This window comes from Malaclemys terrapin, chromosome 7 (genome assembly GCF_027887155.1).
Source record: "Malaclemys terrapin pileata isolate rMalTer1 chromosome 7, rMalTer1.hap1, whole genome shotgun sequence".
Classification (NCBI taxonomy): domain Eukaryota; kingdom Metazoa; phylum Chordata; order Testudines; family Emydidae; genus Malaclemys; species Malaclemys terrapin.
In genome coordinates, this window is record NC_071511.1 from 58,174,314 (window position 1) to 58,196,800 (window position 22,487).

Consider the following 22,487-nt stretch of genomic DNA (forward strand, 5'->3'; position numbering starts at 1 on the left):
CAACAACTCTGAGCTGCTGCCAGCAAACTATTAAAACGGGTGGCACGATCAGAGCAGGGGGGACTGTCCTCCTCTATCCAACTCTGGTGCGAACATAGCGGCAGTATTGCCCATGGTTCTGGGCACCATGTTTCCAGGAAGGCATTTGCCAATTGGATGGAGTTGAGAAGAGCAGCAAAAGGAAGGGTTGTTTTAAAAAGAGAAAATAAGAGCTAAACCCAGGTATGTGATGGCTACAGGGAAACATGATAGTCCTCTAAAACAACAAAGAGTCTGGTGGCACCTTAAAGACTAACAGATTTATTTGGGCATAAGCTTTCGTGAGTAAAAACCTCACTTCTTCGGATGCATAGAGTCACTCTATGCATCCGAAGAAGTGAGGTTTTTACTCACGAAAGCTTATGCCCAAATAAATCTGTTAGTCTTTAAGGTGCCACCAGACTCTTTGTTGTTTTTGTAGATACAGACTAACACGGCTACCCCCTGATACTTGTCAATGATAGTCCTCTGTAATTATAGACAAGGTTTGCACCAAGGATGGAGAGGGTTTATTAAAGATGATCCACGGGATATAATTACTGCTACCAGGGAGGGGAAAAGTGAAAGAGAGCCATATCATCACTTACAAGCTTACAGCGGCACAGCTGTAGCCACGTTACGCCGACGGCAGAGAGCTCTCCCATTGACATAATAAAACCAGCTCAACAAGTGGCAGTAGCTTTGTCACTGGGAGAGCATCTCCTGCCGACATAGCGTGGTGCGCATGAGCACGTATGCTGGCAAAACTTATGTTGCTCAGGGTTTCCCCCCACACACACACCCGTGAGTGACAAAAGTTTTGCCAACATAAGTGCTAGTGTAGACAGGGCCTGAGTATTTGGAGAAACTTCCTGGCAGCGAGGTGTAGTAAGCTGTTGGACAGTCACCTAATGGGAGTGGTGAAAGCCCCATCACTTACAGGAACTCATTTAATGCTACAGACTGGACAAAGCACTAGGCAATGTGGGGAACAACCCTTCATTGGTCCCTGGGGGAATGGACTTCACTAAACAATCTAAGAAGTCATTTCCTTCTCGAATGTGTCTGCTGTGTTGAAAATCCCCCAGATCTGTTTTTAGGGATCAGTGAGATTTCTAAACCAGCATTTTCAATCTTGCAGCCTTTTGCTGTTTGGGGAATTTGCTGGGTAATGGCTTTTGTCCCTAGAACAATAGGGGACCTCTGCAGCCTTGAGAAATCATCAGTGCAACATAATAATGGGTCCTTCCACTTGGGGTGGGGGAAGAAGTAGGACTAATACTAAATGTGTGTGGAAAGCCAGAATCCAGGGTATAGTGTCTCTTCTAGGTGACTGCTGGCCTTCCCTTGTAGTCCGTAGCTGCCTGTTAGCCATCCAACAGCCTGCTAACTCTGGCTGTGCTGAGACCTCAGATGCGCACCTCTCTAAGCTTCCTTCCTACCATTCTGACTAGCTCCGTAACGTTGTGAGCAAAATTGCCATTGGTTCCTGAAGGGGGGCCGAGAATCCAGGACATCACATGCACAGGGAAATGCTGCTGTCAGCTGGAACGCCGCCCACCCGTCTTCAGATGTCTTCAGATTGCAAGATCTGCTGAGCCTCAATCAGTTGCTTCCTCTGTTTGCTTTTCAGTTTCCTTTGTTTTTATGGATCTTCCAGTGGAAATGAAATCTTTCCTTAATGTATTAACACCACTGCACTCAACCCCTTTGCATCATGTCAGGCTGCAACAGGTGTGCTGCCCTGCATGGGAGCTCCTCTGCACAGCAGCTAATCAGTAAACCCTGTAGAGAAGCATTTCAGATGCACCCTGAAAACAAAACAGTGCAGAAAGAAACCATAGATCTCACTTCAGCAAACATTTGCTTACAGCTGTCTTTCTGCCGAGCTACCTTATTCAGGGCCTGAAGCCCAGACCCTCAAAGGGATTTAGGTGCCTAACTCCCAGAGTGAGCTGCCTTACTACCTTTGAGGGATCTGATCCTGAGCTCTGGCATCACTGGGTTCCATTGCCTCTGGGTCCAGTCCTGAGATGTGCAAGTACCTTGCAAGATCAGGCCCAAACAGAAACCTTCTGATATTAGAAAAATTTCTAAGAACAGTGCAGGCTCTTAAACGATATTTGATGGTTTTAAAATGATTCAAGCTTTTATATGCTCTTTATGTGTCTCTCTGCCTGAGTTCCAAGGTTTCAGAGTAGCAGTCGTGTTAGTATGTATCTGCAAAAAGAACAGGAGTACTTGTGGCACTTTAGAGACTAACGAATTTATTTGAGCATAAGCTTTCGTGGGCCTACTTCATCGGATGCATAGAATGGAACACACAGAAGATATTTATACTTACAGAGAACATGAAAAGGTGGGAGTAGCCATACCAACTGTAAGAGACCAATCAATTGAGATGAACTATCATCAGCAGGAGAGAGAAAAAAACCTTTGAAGTGATAATCGAGATGACCCATAGAAGGTGTGAGGATATTTTAACATACTTTAACATGAGGAACAGGCCCAACGAAGAAAATAACAGAACGCCACTAGCCGTCACCTTCAGCCCCCAACTAAAACCTCTCCAGCGCATCATCAGAGATCTACAACCTATCCTGAAAGATGATCCCTCACTCTCACAGATCTTGGGAGACAGACCAGTCCTCGCTTACAGACAGCCCCCCAACCTGAAGCAAATACTCACCAGCAACCGCACACCATACAAATAAACACTAACCCAGGAACCTATCCTTGCAACAAAGTCTGATGCCAACTCTGTCCACATATCTATTCAAGTGACACCATCATAGGACCTAATCACATCAGCCACGCCATCAGGGGCTCATTCACCTGCCCATCTACCAACGTGATATATGCCATCATGTGCCAGCGATGCCCCTCTGTCATATACGTTGGCCAAACCAGACAGTCTCTACGCAAAAGAATAAATGGACACAAATCTGACATCAGGAATCATAACATTCAAAAACCAGTGGGAGAACACTTCAGTCTCTCTAACCACTCAGTGACAGACCTGAAGGTGGCAACAAAAAAACTTCAAAAACAGACTCCAAAGAGAGACTGCTGAACTTGAATTAATATGCAAATTAGATACAATTAATTTAGGTTTGAACAGGGACTGGGAATGGTTGGGTCATTACACTAGTTGAATCTATTTCCTCATGTTAAAATATGTTAAAATATCCTTACATCTTCTATGGGTCATCTCGATTATCACTTCAAAGATTTTTTTTCTCTCTCCTGCTGATGATAGCTCATCTCAATTGATTGGTGTCTTACAGTTGGTATGGCTACTCCCACCTTTTCATGTTTTCTGTATGTATAAATATCTTCTTTCTGTGTGTTCCATTCTATGCATCCGATGAAGTAGGCTGTAGCCCACGAAAGCTTATGCTCAAATTCGTTAGTCTTTAAGGTGCCACAAGTACTCCTGTTCTTTTTTCAGTTACAAGGGTTAGGTTAGATGTGACCCAAAATTTAAGTTCTGTGGAAAACAAATGTTTATAAAACCTAAGTCCCATTTAAAGGAAAAAATAATCCAGCATTTTAAAATACATAAAATAGACCTTCCCCCGGTGCAGCCAAGACATTGCTGTGTTGAACTAGTGTCAAGTATCAGAGGGGTAGCCGTGTTAGTCTGAATCTGTAAAAAGCAACAGAGGGTCCTGTGGCATCTTTAAGACTAACAGAAGTATTGGGAGCAATCTACATGGGAGGTCCACTTCCTAGACACCACAGTAGAAATAAGCGATGGCCACGTTAACACCACCCTATACCGAAAACCCACCAACCGCTACGCCTACCTTCATGCCTCCAGCTTTCACCCCGGACACACCACATGATCCATCGTCTACAGCCAAGCGCTGAGGTACAACCGCATCTGCTCCAAACCCTCAGACAGAGACCAACACCTACAAGATCTTCACCAAGCATTCTCAAAACTATGATACCCACACAAGGAAATAGAGAAACAAATCAACAGAGCCAGACGTGTACCCAGAAGCCTCCTGCTACAAGACAGGCCCAAAAAAGAAACCAACAGAACTCCACTGGCCATCACCTACAGTCCTCAGCTTAAACCTCTCCAACGCATCATCAGTGATCTACAACCCATCCTGGACAATGATCCCTCACTTTCACAGACCTTGGGAGGCAGGCCAGCCCTCGCCCACAGACAACCTGCCAACCTTAAGCATATTCTCACCAGCAACCACGCACCGCACCATAACAACTCTAACTCAGGAACCAACCCATGCAACAAACCTCGATGCCAACTCTGCCCACATATCTACACCAGCAACACCATCACAGGACCTAACCAGATCAGCTACAACATCACCGGCCCATTCACCTGCACGTCCACCAATGTTATATATGCCATCATGTGCCAGCAATGCCCCTCTGCTATGTACATTGGCCAAACTGGACAGTCACTACGCAAGAGGATAAATGGACACAAGTCAGATATCAGGAATGGCAATATATAAAAACCTGTAGGAGAACACTTCAACCTCCCTGGCCACAATAGCAGATGTAAAGGTAGCCATTTTACAGCAAAAAAACTTCAGGACCAGACTCCAAACAGAAACTGCTGAGCTCTAGTTCATTTGCAAATTTGACACCATCAGATCAGGATTAAACAAAGACTGTAAATGGCTATCCAACTACAGAAGCAGTTTCTCCTCCCTTGGTGTTCACACCTCAACTGCTAGCAGAGCACCCCACCCTCCCTGATTGAACTAACCTCATTATCTCCATACTGATTTATACCTGCCTCTGGAAATTTCCATTACTTGCATCTGAAGAAGTGTGGTTCTTACCCACGAAAGCTCCCAATACTTCTGTTAGTCTTTAAGGTGCCCTCGAACTAGTGTGTGAACCCAGATGCTGTCTGTAAACTGAACTGAAACTGACTAGTCTGTTTTCATTGTTCAAGTTCAGAGAACTGCAGAAAGTGATAAAGGGTAAATCATGAAAAGTAAACAGCATTTTAAAAATCTTTCCAGTTTTAATAATCTCGTTTATTAGGTCAAAATATAGAATAGAAACCTGGTTTTAGCGTGGCCTTATTCCTTTGGAAGATATTAGATGTAAATTAATCTCTGGGCCAAATCTTGCAAACATTTACTACCCTGAATAGGTCCATTGGGTTCGGTGGGACTCTGATGCAAATGGGAGGGTCCCTTTTCAGGAATAAGCCCTCTAGCTCTAATATACACACTCCCTCAGCTAGTGGCCTTACAACTGAATACTTTAAAGGGACACTATCATGATAAAAATCATGGGACAAATTATACTCTTCTATCAGAGCCAGCCCCACTGGGTCAGCATGATTGCACTGGTGTAACTGAGCCGAGAGTTTTTAAAAAATGGTCTTGTTACCTTCCATCACTTGTGCTGTGTGTTTCTCTTTTGCACGGCCCTTAGTTTGGACCATGAAGAGAACTGCACCATTGCTGGAAAATGTTTTTGTTTCTTGTGTAGATGCAGCATGCATGACTTAGTTTCCCCTCAATAAAATGGATAATAGCTTCCAGACAGCACTGTTGTGTGAAGCTTAATTCATGCCTTGTCAAGCACTCAAGAACATATATGATCAAATGAAAACAATCTTACTTTCAGAGCTGATCAAAAATCAAAATTTCCGTTTCATAAGGAAATCCAATATTTCAACATTTTTCTTGTGCCGACTTTGGACAAAAAGTTGAAATGTTGAAATTTTTTGTAGCGTGAGATGCTCTGAAATATTTCAGTATGGAAAAAGAAACATTTGCAAGCAAAAAGAAAATGTTGAGACATTCCTGAATGGAAACGTTTCATTTTTGGTTTGTTGAACCAAATTGAAACACTTTGTTGTAGCTTTGTGTGATGTTAACCTGTGTTTGCCTCAGCCCTCATGATAACTCGTGAGCATTGTAGTCTGGGTACTCCCTGCTTCTGTTCTCCCCTATGGGCTGGGCTTCCTGGCTGGATTACATCTCCCATGATGCATCACAGTGGCTCACCCAGAGGGGAGACAGTGGTCTATTGTGAAGGACGTAGTCTGGCCAAAGAGACCTGCCCCAAAGGGATAGAGGCATGAGTTACCCAAACTACAACTCCCATGATGCACCACAGCAATTGGAGCAGACTCAGATTAAGTTGAATTGACTGGAAATGGAACATATAAATTGGTTTGACAATCCCGAATGTTTTGATTTGGGTTAACTCAACCAGAAAAAAAAAATTCATTTTAATTTTCCTGACAGAAAACTGAAAAATTTTCCTGGAGAAAATGTTAATTTTGTATTTTCCCCCTTATTCATATTAGGTGAACCTATGGTCCCATTTTTTGTTTTGCTACAAAACCTAAATTGGTCCTAATTACGTAAGAGTAGCCTTTTTTATTCCCTGTGCAGTCAGTTTGCTTCATCTTTTCCATAATTCCCCCAGTTACTTGTGCTGGCTGCTGTCTTGTACTCTATAGCTCTGAAAAACCCATCAGGTGAAAGATTTTTTTTTTTAAATGAAAGATGCTACAAAAAAATAAAGTTGGTCCATCCTGTCCTATCTAAACCTCATCGGCAGAATAACGGCACTGGTGGAACTGAATCTGTAGTGTGAAATAGCTCCTTGGGCAAAGATAACAGTGCACCATCTGTTCACAGATCATTTTAAATTTCACGTCGATGGACTTGTTTAAAAGTCGCCTGTGCTGGTATGATTATGTGGAGGTGCGTGATGGCTACTGGAGGAAGGCTTCCTTGTTAGGTGAGTGGCTTTTTCATTTTTTTAAAGAGGCGCAGTGTTGAAAGTATGCAAATAGGCCCTTGCAGCTGCTGGGAGCAAAGGTGCCTGTGCTAATGCCTTTCTTCCAAGGATCCCAAAGTGCTTCATGGACAATAATTAAGGCTGGATCCTTAAAGGTATTTAGGAGCCTAACTCCCATTGAAATCAGTGGTGGTTAGGTGCCTAAATCCTTTTGAAGGCCTGGAGCTGTTCAGCCTCCCAACTGCCTTGTGAGGTAGGGAAGTGATATTCCTTCATTGTGCGACTGGAGAGCTGAGGTAGAGAACGGGAAGTGATTTGCTCAAGGTCCCACAGTGAGTCAGTGGGCAGAGCTGGGAATAGAAGCCTGAATCCCAGTCCCCTGCTCCCACCACTAGATTGCATTCCCTGGTGAAGAGTGCGCCACGCTGACCAGCCAATGTGGCTCAGCCCTAGGTCAGCCTTCATGCTCCATTCGGTCCTTGGTGTTGTCCTCAGAGTGCTGGCTGTTGTGGGGATAGTTTTGTCACATGGAACTAGGGCTGGGCACACCCAAGTCATTTCATACAGGCCACTGAACAGCCATCAAGTGATAGCAGCTTTTGGTTGCTAAAAGCTTGAGTTGGATTTGAACTTGCTACCTTGCAGGACATGATTTTAGAGTGCATTTCCCCTCCCTCAAGCATCTGGGCCATCCAACCCCTTCCTCCTCTCATAATACTTAGAAACCAATTAAATTATTGAAAGTGGACTTCAGCACCAATTAGGCGTTCTCCAGAGTGGGAGGAGAAGGCAAGCAGGCCAAGTCCAAAGCTGTTGAGAGAAACATCCCAAAGGCCTTCAGAGGGAAAAACCAGGCAGCTATATTACTTCTGGTCAGCACGTCACTCATGGCTTGTGGGCCTTCACAATGCATTTAAAACATGGATCAGTCTTGCAGCATAGATAGGAGCAAACTGGGTTGTAACTATGTTCCCAGCCCACCCCGTAGGCCTTCTAGCTTCATGTTTCCAAGGCTGACTAGTGATTTGGAGAGTCTTAGTTATTGGGTGCTCAACAAGGCACAGTTAAGGGAGGACCCCGATTTTCAGCAAGCACTGAGTTACCCGCTTTCTGACAATCAGGCCCCTTTAAGGTGTTTTACCTAAACTCATAGCTCCTTTTTGAAACCATTTAAACATGGGTCACACAGCAAGACTGGACCTAGCAGGGAGAACCCAGATCCCTGCAACTGTTGCTTTGGCAACAGAGCTGGGACCTGGGAGAACGTTATCTGCTTTTGGACTGGTTGGAAGGACTCTTTGCTGACTCTGCTTGTACATATCCCTGGCAGATCCCATGTAATCGTCTCCAGGTTCCCTCTGGAACAACATAAATTAGCACTGATGTGACAGTGCGCTGCGTGTACGTCTGGACTGAGTCACTGTGAGAAAACGCTAGTGTTTCAAGTTCCTTGTGGTTCATTTATTTCCTGCAGCCTGTGCCATTCCTCAAGTCCCTCTTGAGGTAGCACAGATGTCTGGAAGAGCCTTTGGGTGTTTTAGAGGAGAGAGCAGTCTTCTGCTCCCAGCAGGGTGTCAGGACTCCGGGGTTCTATTCAGAGTTCTGCCACTAACTCCCTTTCATCTTGGACAAGTTTCTTACCCTCAGCATCCCCATCCATCAAATGGTGCAGATCCCCGCTGTAGCACACAAGGGGAGACAATTAATGCCAAATTCTTTCCAGCTGTAAGCCTGTGACATGTCCCTGAGGTTAACAGCATGGTGCTGTCTGACCCAATGAGGAATTGGGCTGTTGGCTGGTGCTTTCAGTGAACTCCTAGTTAGGCCTCTTTGCCATTTCCAGACTCAGTGCCCGGTGTACTGGGCTGTGAGGCTTCATGTTGGCAAGGTACTTTGAGTGAGCAGGGGAAAGTATGAAGGCTTGTGCCTGCAGAGGGCAAGGTTGTGTAGTAGGGTGTGCAAGTGAGGCTACGCAAGGACAGCCATTGGGCATAGCCTCGCTGGCTTCCTTCCACTCAGAAGCACGAGGTTAAAAGAGGGAGGATGGCGGGTGTGTCTGTAGAGACAGGTTCATAACCCTCAGTAGGTATGAAAGGCACCTCCCTCCTGCTTCTAGGCATCTGACCATGCGTCATCAATGCCGGGTTGGGTTCCCATGTGTTTCCTGCCTGCTAAGCATCTGGGCAGGGCAGGATTGGGCCACGGGACTGCTTTGGTAAAGGCTGTATAGGTAGGAGAGTGCTCTGCTGTAGCGTGGGTACCTGGCACTGGCGGAGGGAGCAAGGCTGTAGTCTCCCTGCAGTTTTTTTGGGGCTGTCTCGAGGAGGAGAGCTGTGGGGTTGGTAGTGTCAGTGCCCGTGTACCATGGTCACTATTTGCTGTGGGTGAGCACACGCCTCAGGAATCGTCCTTCCAGCAGCCTTGCCTTACGTCACTTCAGTTTTTTTGCCAAATATTTGAAGCGCTTCAAAAAAATCTCCTTAATACAGTGGGATTTGCAAACTGTTCCATTCAGAACAAGTGGCTTGTGTGAACTGCCATGGCCCCTGAGAGGGGCTTGGGCCATGAAATTAGTTAGGAAGAGGCAGGCTGGTGGCGGTCCGGCAGGGGGGTGGGCAAGAGGATTAGCGTGAATTGTGAAAGCATGTATTTTGCCTGGAAAAAAATGTGCACTGCATATTTTCCCAGGGAAGTGTGTGAAAATCCAGCCTTAAATGGTGCATAACTTTTTATGAATGGGCCCTTTATCGTACTCCACGGAGCTCACTTATTCTGGCTTCCTCATCTGCATTTCCTCTCCTTGACATCCTTGTTGAACTCCAATTCGAAATCCAAGAGGCAGTTGCTCAGTGACCCTAGAACTAAATAACTTTGCAGCCTCGACACTTAGCAGCATCTCCTTCCCGTACCTTTGGAAACTTCAGCAAGCTGTCTCCCGGTCTTTGTCATACCACAATGACTCCTGACCCACCTGGACTAGCCTTGTGCTTGCAGCTGTGCACCTTTGGGGTGTGATTTTTCTCAGATTTCATAAGTTAAGCAGAGTCGGGTCAGAGTTAGCATTGGGATGGGAGGTGCACAAGGAAAAGACGGAGTTGTGGTTCAGCAGATGTTATTCCGCCACAGCGCTTGCCTTCACTAGGTTTGTAACACACCTTTAAACCCTAGGGCAGCCTAGTGTTAACATCAACGAGCTAACATGTTAAAACTACAACTGCTTTCTCTACACTAGGATTTTAACGCGTGTTGGTTAACATGTGTTAGCTAATTCATGTTAAAACATGCAACTTTTCCCTAGTCTTGACATGGCCTGAGTAGATAGAGAACCAATCATGCAGCATGTTGGTTGGTACTAAGATGCTGACTTTCCGGTGAGGCACAAAACCAATCTCAATCATTGGACATTATTACATATCCCCTGGATGTACCTTTTTTTTCCTTCTCATGAGTCCAGCAATCATAACCCTGATGTGCTGGCTGAATTCCAATTTAGGTAATTACATTCAGCCTCTGCCAAATTCCCCGGCAGATTCAATTGGATAAGCTGGGATTTAGTAACTCCTTTAAAGGGGGAACAAACCCCAACCCTATTGCATACAGCAGATAGTGTCGCTGGTGTCCAGCGAAGAAAAGAACCATATTGTGTTAGTTAATCCCAACACTTATTTATTGTTTGTACCATGCTTTGAGGAGCCGTCTGGCCAAAACAGGCTGTAGAACCATCAGGAATTATCATTATTATTATTAATCCGATTGCTCTGCTGGATTGCAGTTTGCGATGGTACAGTTCAGGAACTGACATTTACCAGTGAGCATCAAGCTGTGTGAAGCACCCAGTGAAGGAGCTTGTGCTGGGGAAAGGCTCTTAGGCCTAGTCTTCACTTACCGGCTGGTCCGGCGGCACGCCATCGATTTTCTGGGATCGATTTATCGCGTCTGGTTAAGATGCGATAAATCGATCCCGGATCGATCCCGGAAGTGCTCACAGTCGGCGCCGGTACTCCAGCTCGCCGAGAGGAGTACGCGGCATCGACGGGGGGAGACTTCCTGCCGCGTCTGGACCGCGGTAAGTTCGGACTAAGGTACTTCGAATTCAGCTACGTTATTAACGTAGCTGAATTTGCGTACCTTAGTCCGATTTGGGGACTTAGTGGGGACCAGGCCTTAGTGTAAACAAGGGCCATAGGACTATGCAGGGTTGAGTAGGAAGAGATGCTCAACTAAGATGATTCTGTGTCATGTGCAAGAGGTGGAAATGATCATGAGGGCTGGAGTGATGGAGAGGTTTTCCTTCATGCTACATCCACAGGAGGAATGGATCTGTCTTTCCTTCTGGGCCAATGAGGCTGAGATTTTCAAAACTGTCTAGGAGCTCTCTTTACCGCACTGCTATCCATATTAACCCAGCCTCCCACCCTTTGTCTGTCTGGTCTAGTGAGACTGGAAGCGCCTGGGGGCAGGACTGCTCCTTGCCATGCGCAGGAACAGTGCTTAGTACCGTGGCTCCTTGTCCTGGGTTGGGCGCAGCTGTAATACAGTTAACATTAACAAGGACCATCTTTATTCTGTGTCTGTGCAGTGCCTAGTCCAATGGGTTCCAGCACATGACTAGGTCATGCAATCCTGGTCATACAAATCAAAAGAACGATGGAAGGTAAAGTGTCAGGACTTCTGGGTATTGGCTGTAACTCCTAGCACTTTGTCTCTCACAATAAGTGGAGACTAAAATCCCTACTGCGTTCACCTACATGCTTTTTAAGATGGCCCAGCCTTTGTATGGGTAAAATGAGAGCCAGGCGAATGGTGGTGACATGTGGGAATGAGCCATGCTGGATTTTGTTCCTGGATGATATTTGAACCCTGTTCCGGGCAAATACAAATAAAATGGCCCCTTCTTAAAATCTAAGTCGGAGTTGGAGTGAAAAGCCCTTTAAATGGCTCTGTTTACTTTTACCATTGACTCTCTCCTGAACTGCAGGCGCCTTGTATGTCTCCCCGTCTACTCCCATTGCGATCACAAACCACTTTCACCAGTCAGTGGAGAGATCTTGATTGTCTGTTTCCTGCCTTCTAGGTAGATTTTGTGGTGACAAAGTCCCCGAGCCTCTTATCTCCACGGACAGCAGGCTGTGGATCGAGTTCCGGAGCAGCAGCAATATCCTGGGCAAAGGCTTCTTTGTGGTTTATGAAGGTATGACCCTTAGTTAGGAGGCCTACGTCACGCCGCACAGTGATCCCAACACCAGGCATCAAAAGTGGGAACGTAACAAATGGGCCCAGAGCAGAGACCTGTTTGACCATAAATGAAGGCTCTCAACCCATTCCATGTTTCCAAAGGCTAGCAGGAGTTGCAGAATTCGGAGACCCCCTTCAGTATGCAAGGCCCAGATCAACCAGCCTGGTCCACAAATCCGTTTCCAGGACATGGTATACCGCAGTGAGGAGACCACATCTAAGCATGGGGCTCAGATCAGCTCTTCTGCTTACCCCTACCCTATCAACCACCAATTGTAGCTATGATCCATCTAGCAGAGGTTCAGTCAGTGTTTATCACTGGGGTGTTGGCGATTCCTTGCAGGCTAATTGGCCAGCCAGGTCTCCGCTCAGAGATTACAGAGCGGTCTAAGCATCTGGCACCGAAATTTCTACCCTTCCTGAAACCAAAGGATGGACTCAGCCCTTTGTCCTTCAGGTAGATCAGGTGAGTTTCTTGAAGCTTCTTGGATGAATTCCTGAGTCTCCTTCTGTGCTGCCTAACATTTCTTATGAGAGTAGGGACTTGCTCTGATGTCCTAGCCCCTCCTGTGGGCATGTGATACACTGGTGATACACTATTGATTCAAGTTTTTTGTGGGCCTTAGCCCCTTCACAGCTGTGGAGAAGAAGCTATCCATGTATGTCAGAGAGCACTGGTTTGCATTGCCCCTGCTGTGGCCGCATGGGCTCATGGGTGTGCGATGAAGTTGGATGACATTTTTGAACCAAAAGTGTCTTTTTGTTGAAAAATGTCCTATGTTTAAAAAAAAAAAAGGCATTTTTTCGCACACAATTCTCCATGTCGTTTTGCATGAACAATCTTCCAAAACTTGTATTGAAAATGTTATTGAAAGTGTTTGAAAAATGTCCATAGCTGCTTTTGGGAGGGAAAAAAAATTGAAGAAAAGTCCACTGGTTATTTATACAAGTAATAGGAAAAAAGGGTCCATTTTGGTCACTTGGGAATGAAAAAAAATACAGAATTTTTTTTCACAAAAGTAGGTTTTATTTTGCGGCCTCTCCCTAGTTTGCAAACAAGACAGATTTCCTTGCCAACACCACCTAGTGGACTGTGGTATTTACTGCAACCCAGAGGCTGCAGTAACTGCAGGGTAACTCCAGGATCAGCAGCTCAGAGGGGGCTGGCCAGGCTGGGGAAAGGGGCAAATAGAGCATTACGAGCATATGGGCACCACTGGGCTTTATGTGAATGACGGCTTTGCTGGGTGGGTTGTTAAACAGAAGTTTTGGAGGCCTGTACTTGGTAACATGGGTCTGTGCATCTGAGAGGTGGTAGTGCAATGTCTCTAAGAGCTAAAGTTCAAGTATGGGTCTGAGCCTTTTCCTAGCAATTAGCAGAGCTTTCATCCCTTTCTTTTTATTAAATATTTGGAGAGCTTTTTACCCTCATAATTGTTTTTCTTTCAAAATTGATTTTGCTGCTTAAATTTTTGTTGTCGCTTCCCCGTCTGCCAGACTAATTACCGGGGACCAAAAACAGCGAGATCGGAAAGATAAGTAATTCTCAGAACTGGTGACACAAATGGATCTTCGTTTGTATCACTTAGCTTTTTGGCTGGATTTTTGGCCCTGGCAGTTACTGCCTGTCTGAAGCACCACTTGTCTCGTCTCTCTCTCTGTTGAAAATACCTAGAGAGCAGGTTCATGCTGTTGTCCAGCTCGATCCATTTTGCTTGCAATTACAGCAGGTTATTACTAGCAAGAACCTTTTGGAAAGAATGGAATAGATTTTAAATGTCGAAAAGTATGAAATCCACCAAAAAAAGAACCCCGCATTGGAAGGCCTCAAACAACCCTGAGCAAGACTAAGAACTTTGGGCCCAACTCTTGATTCAGGCCAAACCTTCACTGAAGCTATAGGCCACTTTAAAACTAAAGTGCCTGAAATCTGACACCTACAGAAAAGCGGCCTGGTTTTCAGAGGGAATGAGCACCCACTGGTCCAACGGAAACCCAGGTCTCTCAGCTGCTCTGAAAATGAAGGCACTTCTATTTCAGCACTTAACTTTTATGCTGCTCCTTTGCAGGGATTGGTCATGCCAAAGTCAATGGCAAAACTGTTCTGGTGCAGGATCAAATCCATGCAATCCTTCACTTTCGTAGATCGTGGAGCTTTCAAGTTTGACAGTTTTGGACATACTGTTCCCTCGGTTTGCTGTGATCACAAACAGCCCCCTGCTGATCTCAATTACTGCTGGCCCAGTGGAGTTACTCTGGATTTAGAACAGATCAGATATTGGTTTCAGGTTCTTTCCTGAATAGTCGGTGCTATGAAAAGTACCTTCACATGGGCTGGATGGCTATCCTCTTCCACGCGACCAAGTGCATGGTGGGCTCAGCCACTGGCCTGCCTCAGTTTCCCGATCTGTAAAATTGGGCTAATGATACTGACCTCCTGTGGGAAGTGCTTTGAGAGCTACTGCTGAAAAGCGCTAGATAAGACCTAGGTGGTGGTGTTTTGAAAAGAGGCAGGACATAATACACACACATTTTCATGGCACCTTTCCAAAGCACTTGACAGGCTACAAGGTACAAACCAAACTTAGATAAAGAAGTGAGGTGGGAAGCGTGCTTCAGCTGGGTCTGGCTAGTGCCCAGCAAACTGTACGCTCTTGGCAAAAAATAAATGCACTTTCAAACAAATATTAGCGAATCCGGACCTGAGCAAATCTGGTATCCAGCCAGTTCTCTGCAGCCACGTCATAATTCCTCACTCCTTGGCATTGACTGACCTGAAGTTTGCCCCTTTGTTTTGTTCTGCAGTGGAAGTATGTTGGGTGTATGTTGTTCGCTTGTTTAAATGGGTGATAAAGATTCCATAAGGAATGCAGCCTCAGGGAGCAGTCGTAAGTCACGACTGTTAGTTCCTACACAGTGTGATGATAGGGGAGCAGAAGAATATTTTTGCAGAATGGAATTGGCACGATTGATCTGCTTGGGGTTAGTTTGTGGTGCTGGAGGGTTACACAAGTTTGTATGTTTAACGACACTCGCATTTTATTTTGCAGTTCCCTGGACTCTTGGTAGGGCTAAGTATTATCTAGACCATTCCTGACAGGTGTTTGTCCAACCTGCTCTTAAAAATTCCCAATGATAGAGATTCCACAACCTCCCTAGGCAATTTATTCTAGTGCTTAACACATTTTTCCTAATGTCCAACCTAAACCTCCCTTGCTGCAATTTAAGCCCATTGCTGCTGCTTCTATCCTCAGAGGTTAAGCAGAACTATTTTTCACTCTCCTTCTTGTAACAACCTTTTATGTACTTGAAAACTGTTACCATAGCCCACCTCAGTCTTCTCTTCTTCAGACTAATCAAAACCATTTTTTTTCAACCCTCCCTCAGAGGTCATGTTTTCTAGATCTTTCATCATTTTTTGAGCAGGAGATTGGATTAGATAACCTCCTGAGGTCCCTTCCAACCCTGATATTCTATGATTCTATTTTTGTTGCTCTTCTCTGGACTTTGCCCAATTTGTCCACATCTTTCCTGAAATGTGGTGCCCAGAACTGGACACATACTGAGCCTTGTCCCATACCCGCCCCCCATTTACGCCTCTGACCATTCCCTGAGCCCCCATTCATCAACCCCACTCCTTCTCCACCAGACTGCTGCTCCCCTCTATCCATCCCCACCTCCTGCTCCTGAGTCTCCCAAATTCTGACATCAGGGATCACAGCTCCATGCCATCCTGCCACCTCCAACCTTTCCCTTTCAGTCACCTCTCCCTCAGTTCCCTTGGTGCCCTATAAGACTCCTGTCCCCCTGCAGTCCTCTCCAATCATGTATCACCACTCCTTAACATCTGGCTCAGACCAGCAACTGGTACAACACAGCCTGGAGTCAGACAGGTCTGTTCATAATTTCAGTATTGTTTTGTGTACCTGTCAAAGGAACTTGCGGCCTCGCTCCTCAGTAAATCCAAGCAAATTGGGAGTTTATAGGCATGGTCATTGTGCAGCCAAACACATTTTAGGAAAAGTTTGAAAAAAAATGAGTGCAGCCATTTTAAAGATACCGTAACTTCAGAACCCTTTTAGCTAACTTTACCAAACTTCCCAGACTAAATCTACACAGGGATGAGACCATGTGTGTAAAATTTATGAGGGGTTGGGACGTTGGGAAGGGAGGGAAGCATTTCAAAAACTGGGCTTATAATAAACTAGCTTCAGCTTTAACTATAGAGTGGCTATGGCTGCTCCACATGATTTAGGAAACACTAACCCACTGCTGAAATGCAGCTGCTACGAGGGAGGGTGGGGTAGAAATGCAGCAGCCATTCTGCACTAGCACCACTACAACAGGATGATTTTTAGGAGTGGGCTTGACTAATAGTTCTCCAACTGAGACTGCAGTGGGTGGGGCTGTTAAGAGGAAGACCTAAGTTGCAATGAGTAGCCAAGCTACTAGAGTTGGTTAACACAGAAATGCTATGGAATCTCCAAGGTAGCCAGGGTCTTGGTTTTATGACTCATCTGGAGGCAAGTCTCCCCAGTAGCTTCACCATTCATTGTCACCCTGGTTTCTGAGAAGCAGCTCCATAGAGCTGCTTGGATTCAGTGCTGGAAATCTAATGTGCATATTGTTATTTAATGTTTGCTATGGTAGTGCTCAGTTTCAGGATTAATAATATATGGTGATATACCTATCTCATAGAACTGGAAGAGATCCTGAAAGGTCATTGAATCCAGCCCCCTGCCTTCACTAGCAGGACCAAGTACTGGTTTTGCCCCAGATCCCTAAGTGGCCCTCTCAAGGATTGAACTCACAACCCTGAGTTTAACAGGTCAAAGCTCAAACCATTGAGCTATCCCTCCCCTATTGTGCAAGGTGCTGTACAAACCCACCCACAGAGCCCATGCAGAGGTCATGCTGGGCTCTGAAATTGTATCTTCATTTTTTTTAGGCTGACTTTTAAAAATAAATCCAAGCTTTGAGGGGGGTTTAAAAAAGAAACACACATTCTCTGCGCAGCTCTTGGTGCTGATAGCATAAACTGCTGATACCTATTCCTATGTCGAGCATTGACTTTCCTTGATTTGATCCTCTTACCAATATGAAAAGTTTTATTTAGAAAATAGCTCCAACATTGTCTACTGCAACTTCCTTCTCTGTGGCCTTTTTTCCAAGTCCCAATTCTACACTTGCAATGCGCAGTCCCACCTCTGTGTTGCCCAACTTCTTGCCTGCACAGAGAAATGACTGTGCCTGGATTCTAAGTCTACAGAGCATCTGGGGATGCATATCCATGAGACCATATGCAATCAAGCTGTTTTAGATTGGCCGGTATCTTTAGGCACATCTTCCCATGAACTCGCATTATGTTTGCAATCAGTGCCATCTAGTGGCAGGATTTCACTTTGCTTTTTTTGTGGGCTTTAATTGTCCATTTCATGTATGATTATTATTATTAATTTGATAATTAAATTAAGTGGTGTACCAGACACAACTACCCAAACAATTCCTGCCCCACAGAGCTGATATCCTTGGGGGCAGACACAGCAAGACAAGAGGCACTAAGCAGAATCATGTTAGGCTTTTAATACCTTTCATGGTTTGTTTGCGGGGCCATGTAGAATGAGTGTAGTTAAAGTGGCTTTGTAAGGGGAGAGGGTGTGCTGGGAGCAGGCATTCGGTGAGGACACAATGTGTAATCCCATCCATGTGCTGTTTGTTTTTCTGAAGCAATTTGTGGTGGAGAAATTCACAAGGATGCTGGCCAGATTCAGTCTCCCAATTACCCAGATGACTACCGACCTTCCAAAGAGTGCGTCTGGAGGATCACGGTTTCCGAGGGGTTTCATGTAGGACTCACATTCCAAGCATTTGAGGTGAGAGGTCTGAGGTGTGTGCTCTTAAACCAAACTAACACGGCAGCCAATGAGACTGTAAAAAGGAAGTATGATAGAGAACATACAATCTGTAGAAACTGGGGAATTTCCCTTCTAAATGTTTGTTTTAGAAAATTATTTCCACCCAATCCTGATTCCACTATCATCAGTGAAAAGTGTGTATTGCGCATGCCTCCTTTGCTGCTGCTTCAGATAATCTACCCATAACGCTTTTATCTGAGGACCGCAAACTGCTTGACAGCGTTGTCTCTGCTTCCACAGTGTGTTAGTGGTTATATGTATCATGGTAGCATTCAGAGGTCCCAGTGCTAGGTTCTGTCTGTGCATATAAGGAAGACAGGTCCTGCCTCAAAGACCTCGCCATCGAAGTATAAGATGAGAACTGAAGGATTCAGCAAACAAACAATGAGGAGTTCAAGGTAACAGTGAAGCAAATTACTTAGGCTCACGCAGTGGCAGAGCCAGGAAACAACCCAGAAGTCCTGGCACCCAATCCCCTGCACTACCCATCAGGACACTCTGCATGCGGGGAATGTTGAGAGAGGATTCCTGCATCAAACTGCAGAATGCACAGGACATCGATTCCCTAGCCAACCCTGCATAGATGTATTGAGACCGCACCACCCATGAACACATCCATATCTTCCTCCACCTCCCCTTCGCCCCCCCGTAAATCTTATAGTAGCCATAAAGACCTCGGGACAGACCATTCCCTGCATCACCAGCCAGGTTTTCATAGAAAAGTAAAATTAGAGAGAGCAACTTGAAGGTTGCTGAGAGGTTGAGGATTACATCTGATGAGTTTGCAGCAACTAGGATTATTTAGCCTTGAAAAGAGAAATTAGACTGGATTTACAATAACTGAGCTATGTAAGAATATTAAAGAGGGTCTTAGAACTGATGAGCCCCTCTGTACGACCCTGTCATGTAACATCAGATCCCAGGGTTATTTAATTAATTTAATGGTCGGTAAATTTTGAATAAACAAAAGGAAGATACCTCTTCACCCCATGTGACTAGGCAGTGCCTGGAGATTAGCAAATCATATTGTGTCTAGGGGCCCGATCCTGCTCCCACTGAAGTCAAGAGCAAAACTTCCCTTGTTTTCAATGGAGCAGGACTGGAGCCTAGATCAGTTTAGGGCCAGCAGTGGCATTTGTGAATGTCTAATAAAGTGTCATGTTTCAGGACAGCAGCCAGCCTCTGCAGAGGTCAGGAAGGATTTTCACCCAGTGTTTGCAGTATGCATTGCGCTACTGGCCGGGTGCATTCTGATTTGATTGATTTTTTTGCTAACTCTTTGAAGTAGCAGGGCTGGAGATAGGCTGGGCCGGACCCTGATCTGGGATGGCATGCCGTGTCTTCCTGACATGCATTTTAGCTCCCATCGGTTCCTTTTTTTAAAGGCCAACACAGGATTGTTTTCTCCAGTTTCTGCTTGTTTTGTCCAGACAAGGGCCATCAACTCCAATGGGTTGGCTATGAAACCCCAGGGCGTTCCCCAAGCTGCCTAGTTTGTTGTTGCTCATCTCCCTCCTTTGCTTTCATGGGGTTTGGCCACAGTGCAGAGACTTTGGTATCCTGCTGGGAAAGCAAAGGAGCCCTAGTTCTTGAGCTATTTGCCTGTTGGTGTTTTCAATGCTGTTTGGCGTGCAGGGATGTTCTTCCCCTGCTCGGAGATCGTCCCCTGGATTTGCCCGTCCTTGCTGCTGAGCCTGAGGAAGGCAACTCTTTTAGATGGTCAGGAACCAGAGTCTCATTGGAAAGTGGCATGTGAAGGCGACAGAACTAAGACCATATAACACTCTGATGCTGCATCTCAAGGGCAGGGCTGCCCAGAGGGGAGGCAAATGGGGCAATTTGCCCCAGGCCTCGCAGGGGCCCCCACAAGAATATAATATTCTATAGTATTGCAACCTTTTTAAGTGGAAGGGGCCCCCAAAATTGCTTTGCCCCAGGCCCCCTGAATCCTCTGGGTGGCCCTGCACAAGGGGCTGCAAGGGATTCGATGGCAGCCCCGTGATGCAGGCAAGAGGCTTCAAAGCTACTAGCAGGAGATCCAGTGGGTCCCATCAGGCCCAATACCCTTGTGAGGAGGCAGCATGATACGGTGGGTGCTTTGGACCCATGATCAGAGCAGATATTGAACCTCTGGAGTGTGTAAAAACAAACGTAAAGATCCAAGAACTGAAGAGAAAATGGAGGGGCAGGAAAGTAGGGTCTGAGCCAGTCCTTCAGGCCCTCTTCATTGAAATAAGGGACGCTGTGGCTCCACAGCTCAGGGGCTAAAGTGGTGGTCTCAGAATCTAGGGGTCACAGGTTCAACGCTCACTGGGGCCTGGATTGCAATCTCTGCCTCATACTCTCCTCACTGGTTCTTCCTCAGTTGCTTGTTACTCTTCAGCCTTAGCCAACCTCCTTCCTGTACAGAGGGGGCCTAGCTCCCTAGCATAGCAGATGAATATTCCACTGTAGTCTGATGTGTAAAAGTTATTCTTAGAGACACTGTCCATGGCTGCAGGGCAGTAATTCTGAGGATAAAAACAACCCTTTTCAGGGGGAGGGATAGCTCAGTGGTTTGAGCATTGGCCTACTAAACCTAGGGTTGTAAATTCAATCCTTGAGGGGGCCATTTAGGGATCTGGGGCAAAAATCTGGCTGGGGAATTGGTCCTCTTTGAGCAGGGGGTTGGACTAGATGATCTCCAGAGGTCCCTTCCAACCCTGATATTCTATGATTCTATGACTAGGCAAACTTCTGCCATGCTGCCCTGCCCGTACACCTCAGCCCTGCCTGGATGAACAGCAAGGGGCCAGTTATGATGGGGATTTTCTTGTGATGTCACCTGGGAGCTGGGCTGAGACCGATCTTTAGCTACGTCAGTAATCACAAATTACACATTCAATTAAGCTGACATTTTAAACCATACAACCAATAACGTGCTCTGCAGATTGGCAAACTGATGGTAACCTTGAGGTCCAAATTCTGTTTATTTGTTATACTTTTGATTGAGAGGAATGTTACTTAGGACCACCTATCCCCATGCTCCAGGCACCGTTAACGTAACTTCAATTGTTGAACTTGGGTGTATTTCATTTTTAAGCTGATCCACCACAAATCTACCCCCCCCCCCCGTTCCCCTCTTAACAATTCCCCACCTCCCCAGTTTCAAAAGCCTGGGGGAAAAGAGGAGCCCTGCTTCAGCTAAGCCAGATAACTTTGCCCTGACTGTATTGACTCAATTTGTGCTTTTTGATCCTTTAAAGCTAAACGGAATCTGATGGGGCTGAGTGAAGTGGGTGACTTCTGTTGGCATGTTCCCTTTCCCTCTGCAGATTGAGAGGCACGACAGTTGTGCTTATGACTACCTGGAAATCCGAGACGGCCCCACTGAGGACAGCCCTTTGATTGGACACTTTTGCGGCTACGAGAAGCCAGAAGATATCAAATCCAGCTCAAATAAAGTGTGGATGAAGTTTGCATCTGATGGGTCCATCAATAAAGCAGGGTTTGCAGCAAATTTCTTTAAAGGTATGGATTACACATCAGACCCTAAGGTGGTTTCATTAAGATGAAACCTCTCTATCAGAGACACTTGAGACCCCTCTCCAAGGATGGCCCAGGGGCCAAGTGCAGGCCATAGAGTTTAGTAATGTGGCCCACAGGCAAAAATCAACATAAGGCCTCTGTCTAAACTGAAGACCACAAGCTGCCTAGAGCAGCACAGGCTGGGAGCTGAAGACTACATAGCTCCTTATTAAAGAGGAAATGGCTGCTTTCCCCTCTCCATTTTAAGCAGACCAGATGGGGCCCATAGCTTCCTGGCAACTTGCCATTGTAGTCCTCAGCTAGTCAACTCTGGGTGCACCCGTTATCTTAATGAATTTTGTAATGACCAGGAATTTAATAAGCAACAGAGGGTCCTGTGGCACCTTTGAGACTAACAGAAGTATTGGGAGCATAAGCTTTCGTGGGTAAGAACCTCACTTCTTCAGATGCAAGTCTTGCATCTGAAGAAGTGAGGTTCCCAATACTTCTGTTAGTCTCAAAGGTGCCACAGGACCCTCTGTTGCTTTTTACAGATTCAGACTAACACGGCTACCCCTCTGATACAGGAATTTAATGTGTGTCTTGCATTGTTTGGAACAAACATGAAACATACAAAGCAGACGACCGCTTAAAAAACTTGAGTAGAAGTGTGGGTTGAAATCTGTGCTTTATGAGAACATGGGACACCAACTTTTAAATGCTGAGAATAAACCAGTCATGAACCTATACAGGATCAATCCTTAAGGGCTAAGCCTTCTACTCAGGTCCAACAGTTAGGGGATGAGGCCCCAAAAATGAGGGATTACCTTGTCTTCAAGCCAGAAATGTGACCATTGGGGTTATTCTAGTTTTTGCTACTCCATGCTATTCTTATGGAGAAGCTAGAGTAGTCCTCAGTTATGCAGACAATCTCTGAAGTGCATATAATATTAATAATGATGTGGCTGTTTTAGGTTTATATAGTACCTTTTACCTGGAAACATCCCAAAGCATTATACACTCACCTGTACTGAAATGCAGCCATCTCTGGAGTGG

At 45.6% G+C, this 22,487-nt stretch overlaps 1 protein-coding gene across 1 annotated transcript in view; it reads left to right on the forward strand.

Moving 5' to 3' along the window:
- Positions 1–22,487, forward strand: part of TLL2 (tolloid like 2) — a 187,085-nt gene that overhangs the window by 136,625 nt on the left and 27,973 nt on the right. The window contains exons 10-13 of the mRNA XM_054036164.1: positions 6,672–6,774; positions 11,849–11,965; positions 17,737–17,882; positions 21,239–21,434. Of these exons, the coding sequence (XP_053892139.1) occupies positions 6,672–6,774; positions 11,849–11,965; positions 17,737–17,882; positions 21,239–21,434 (562 nt within the window). The remainder of the gene's footprint in view (positions 1–6,671; positions 6,775–11,848; positions 11,966–17,736; positions 17,883–21,238; positions 21,435–22,487) is intronic.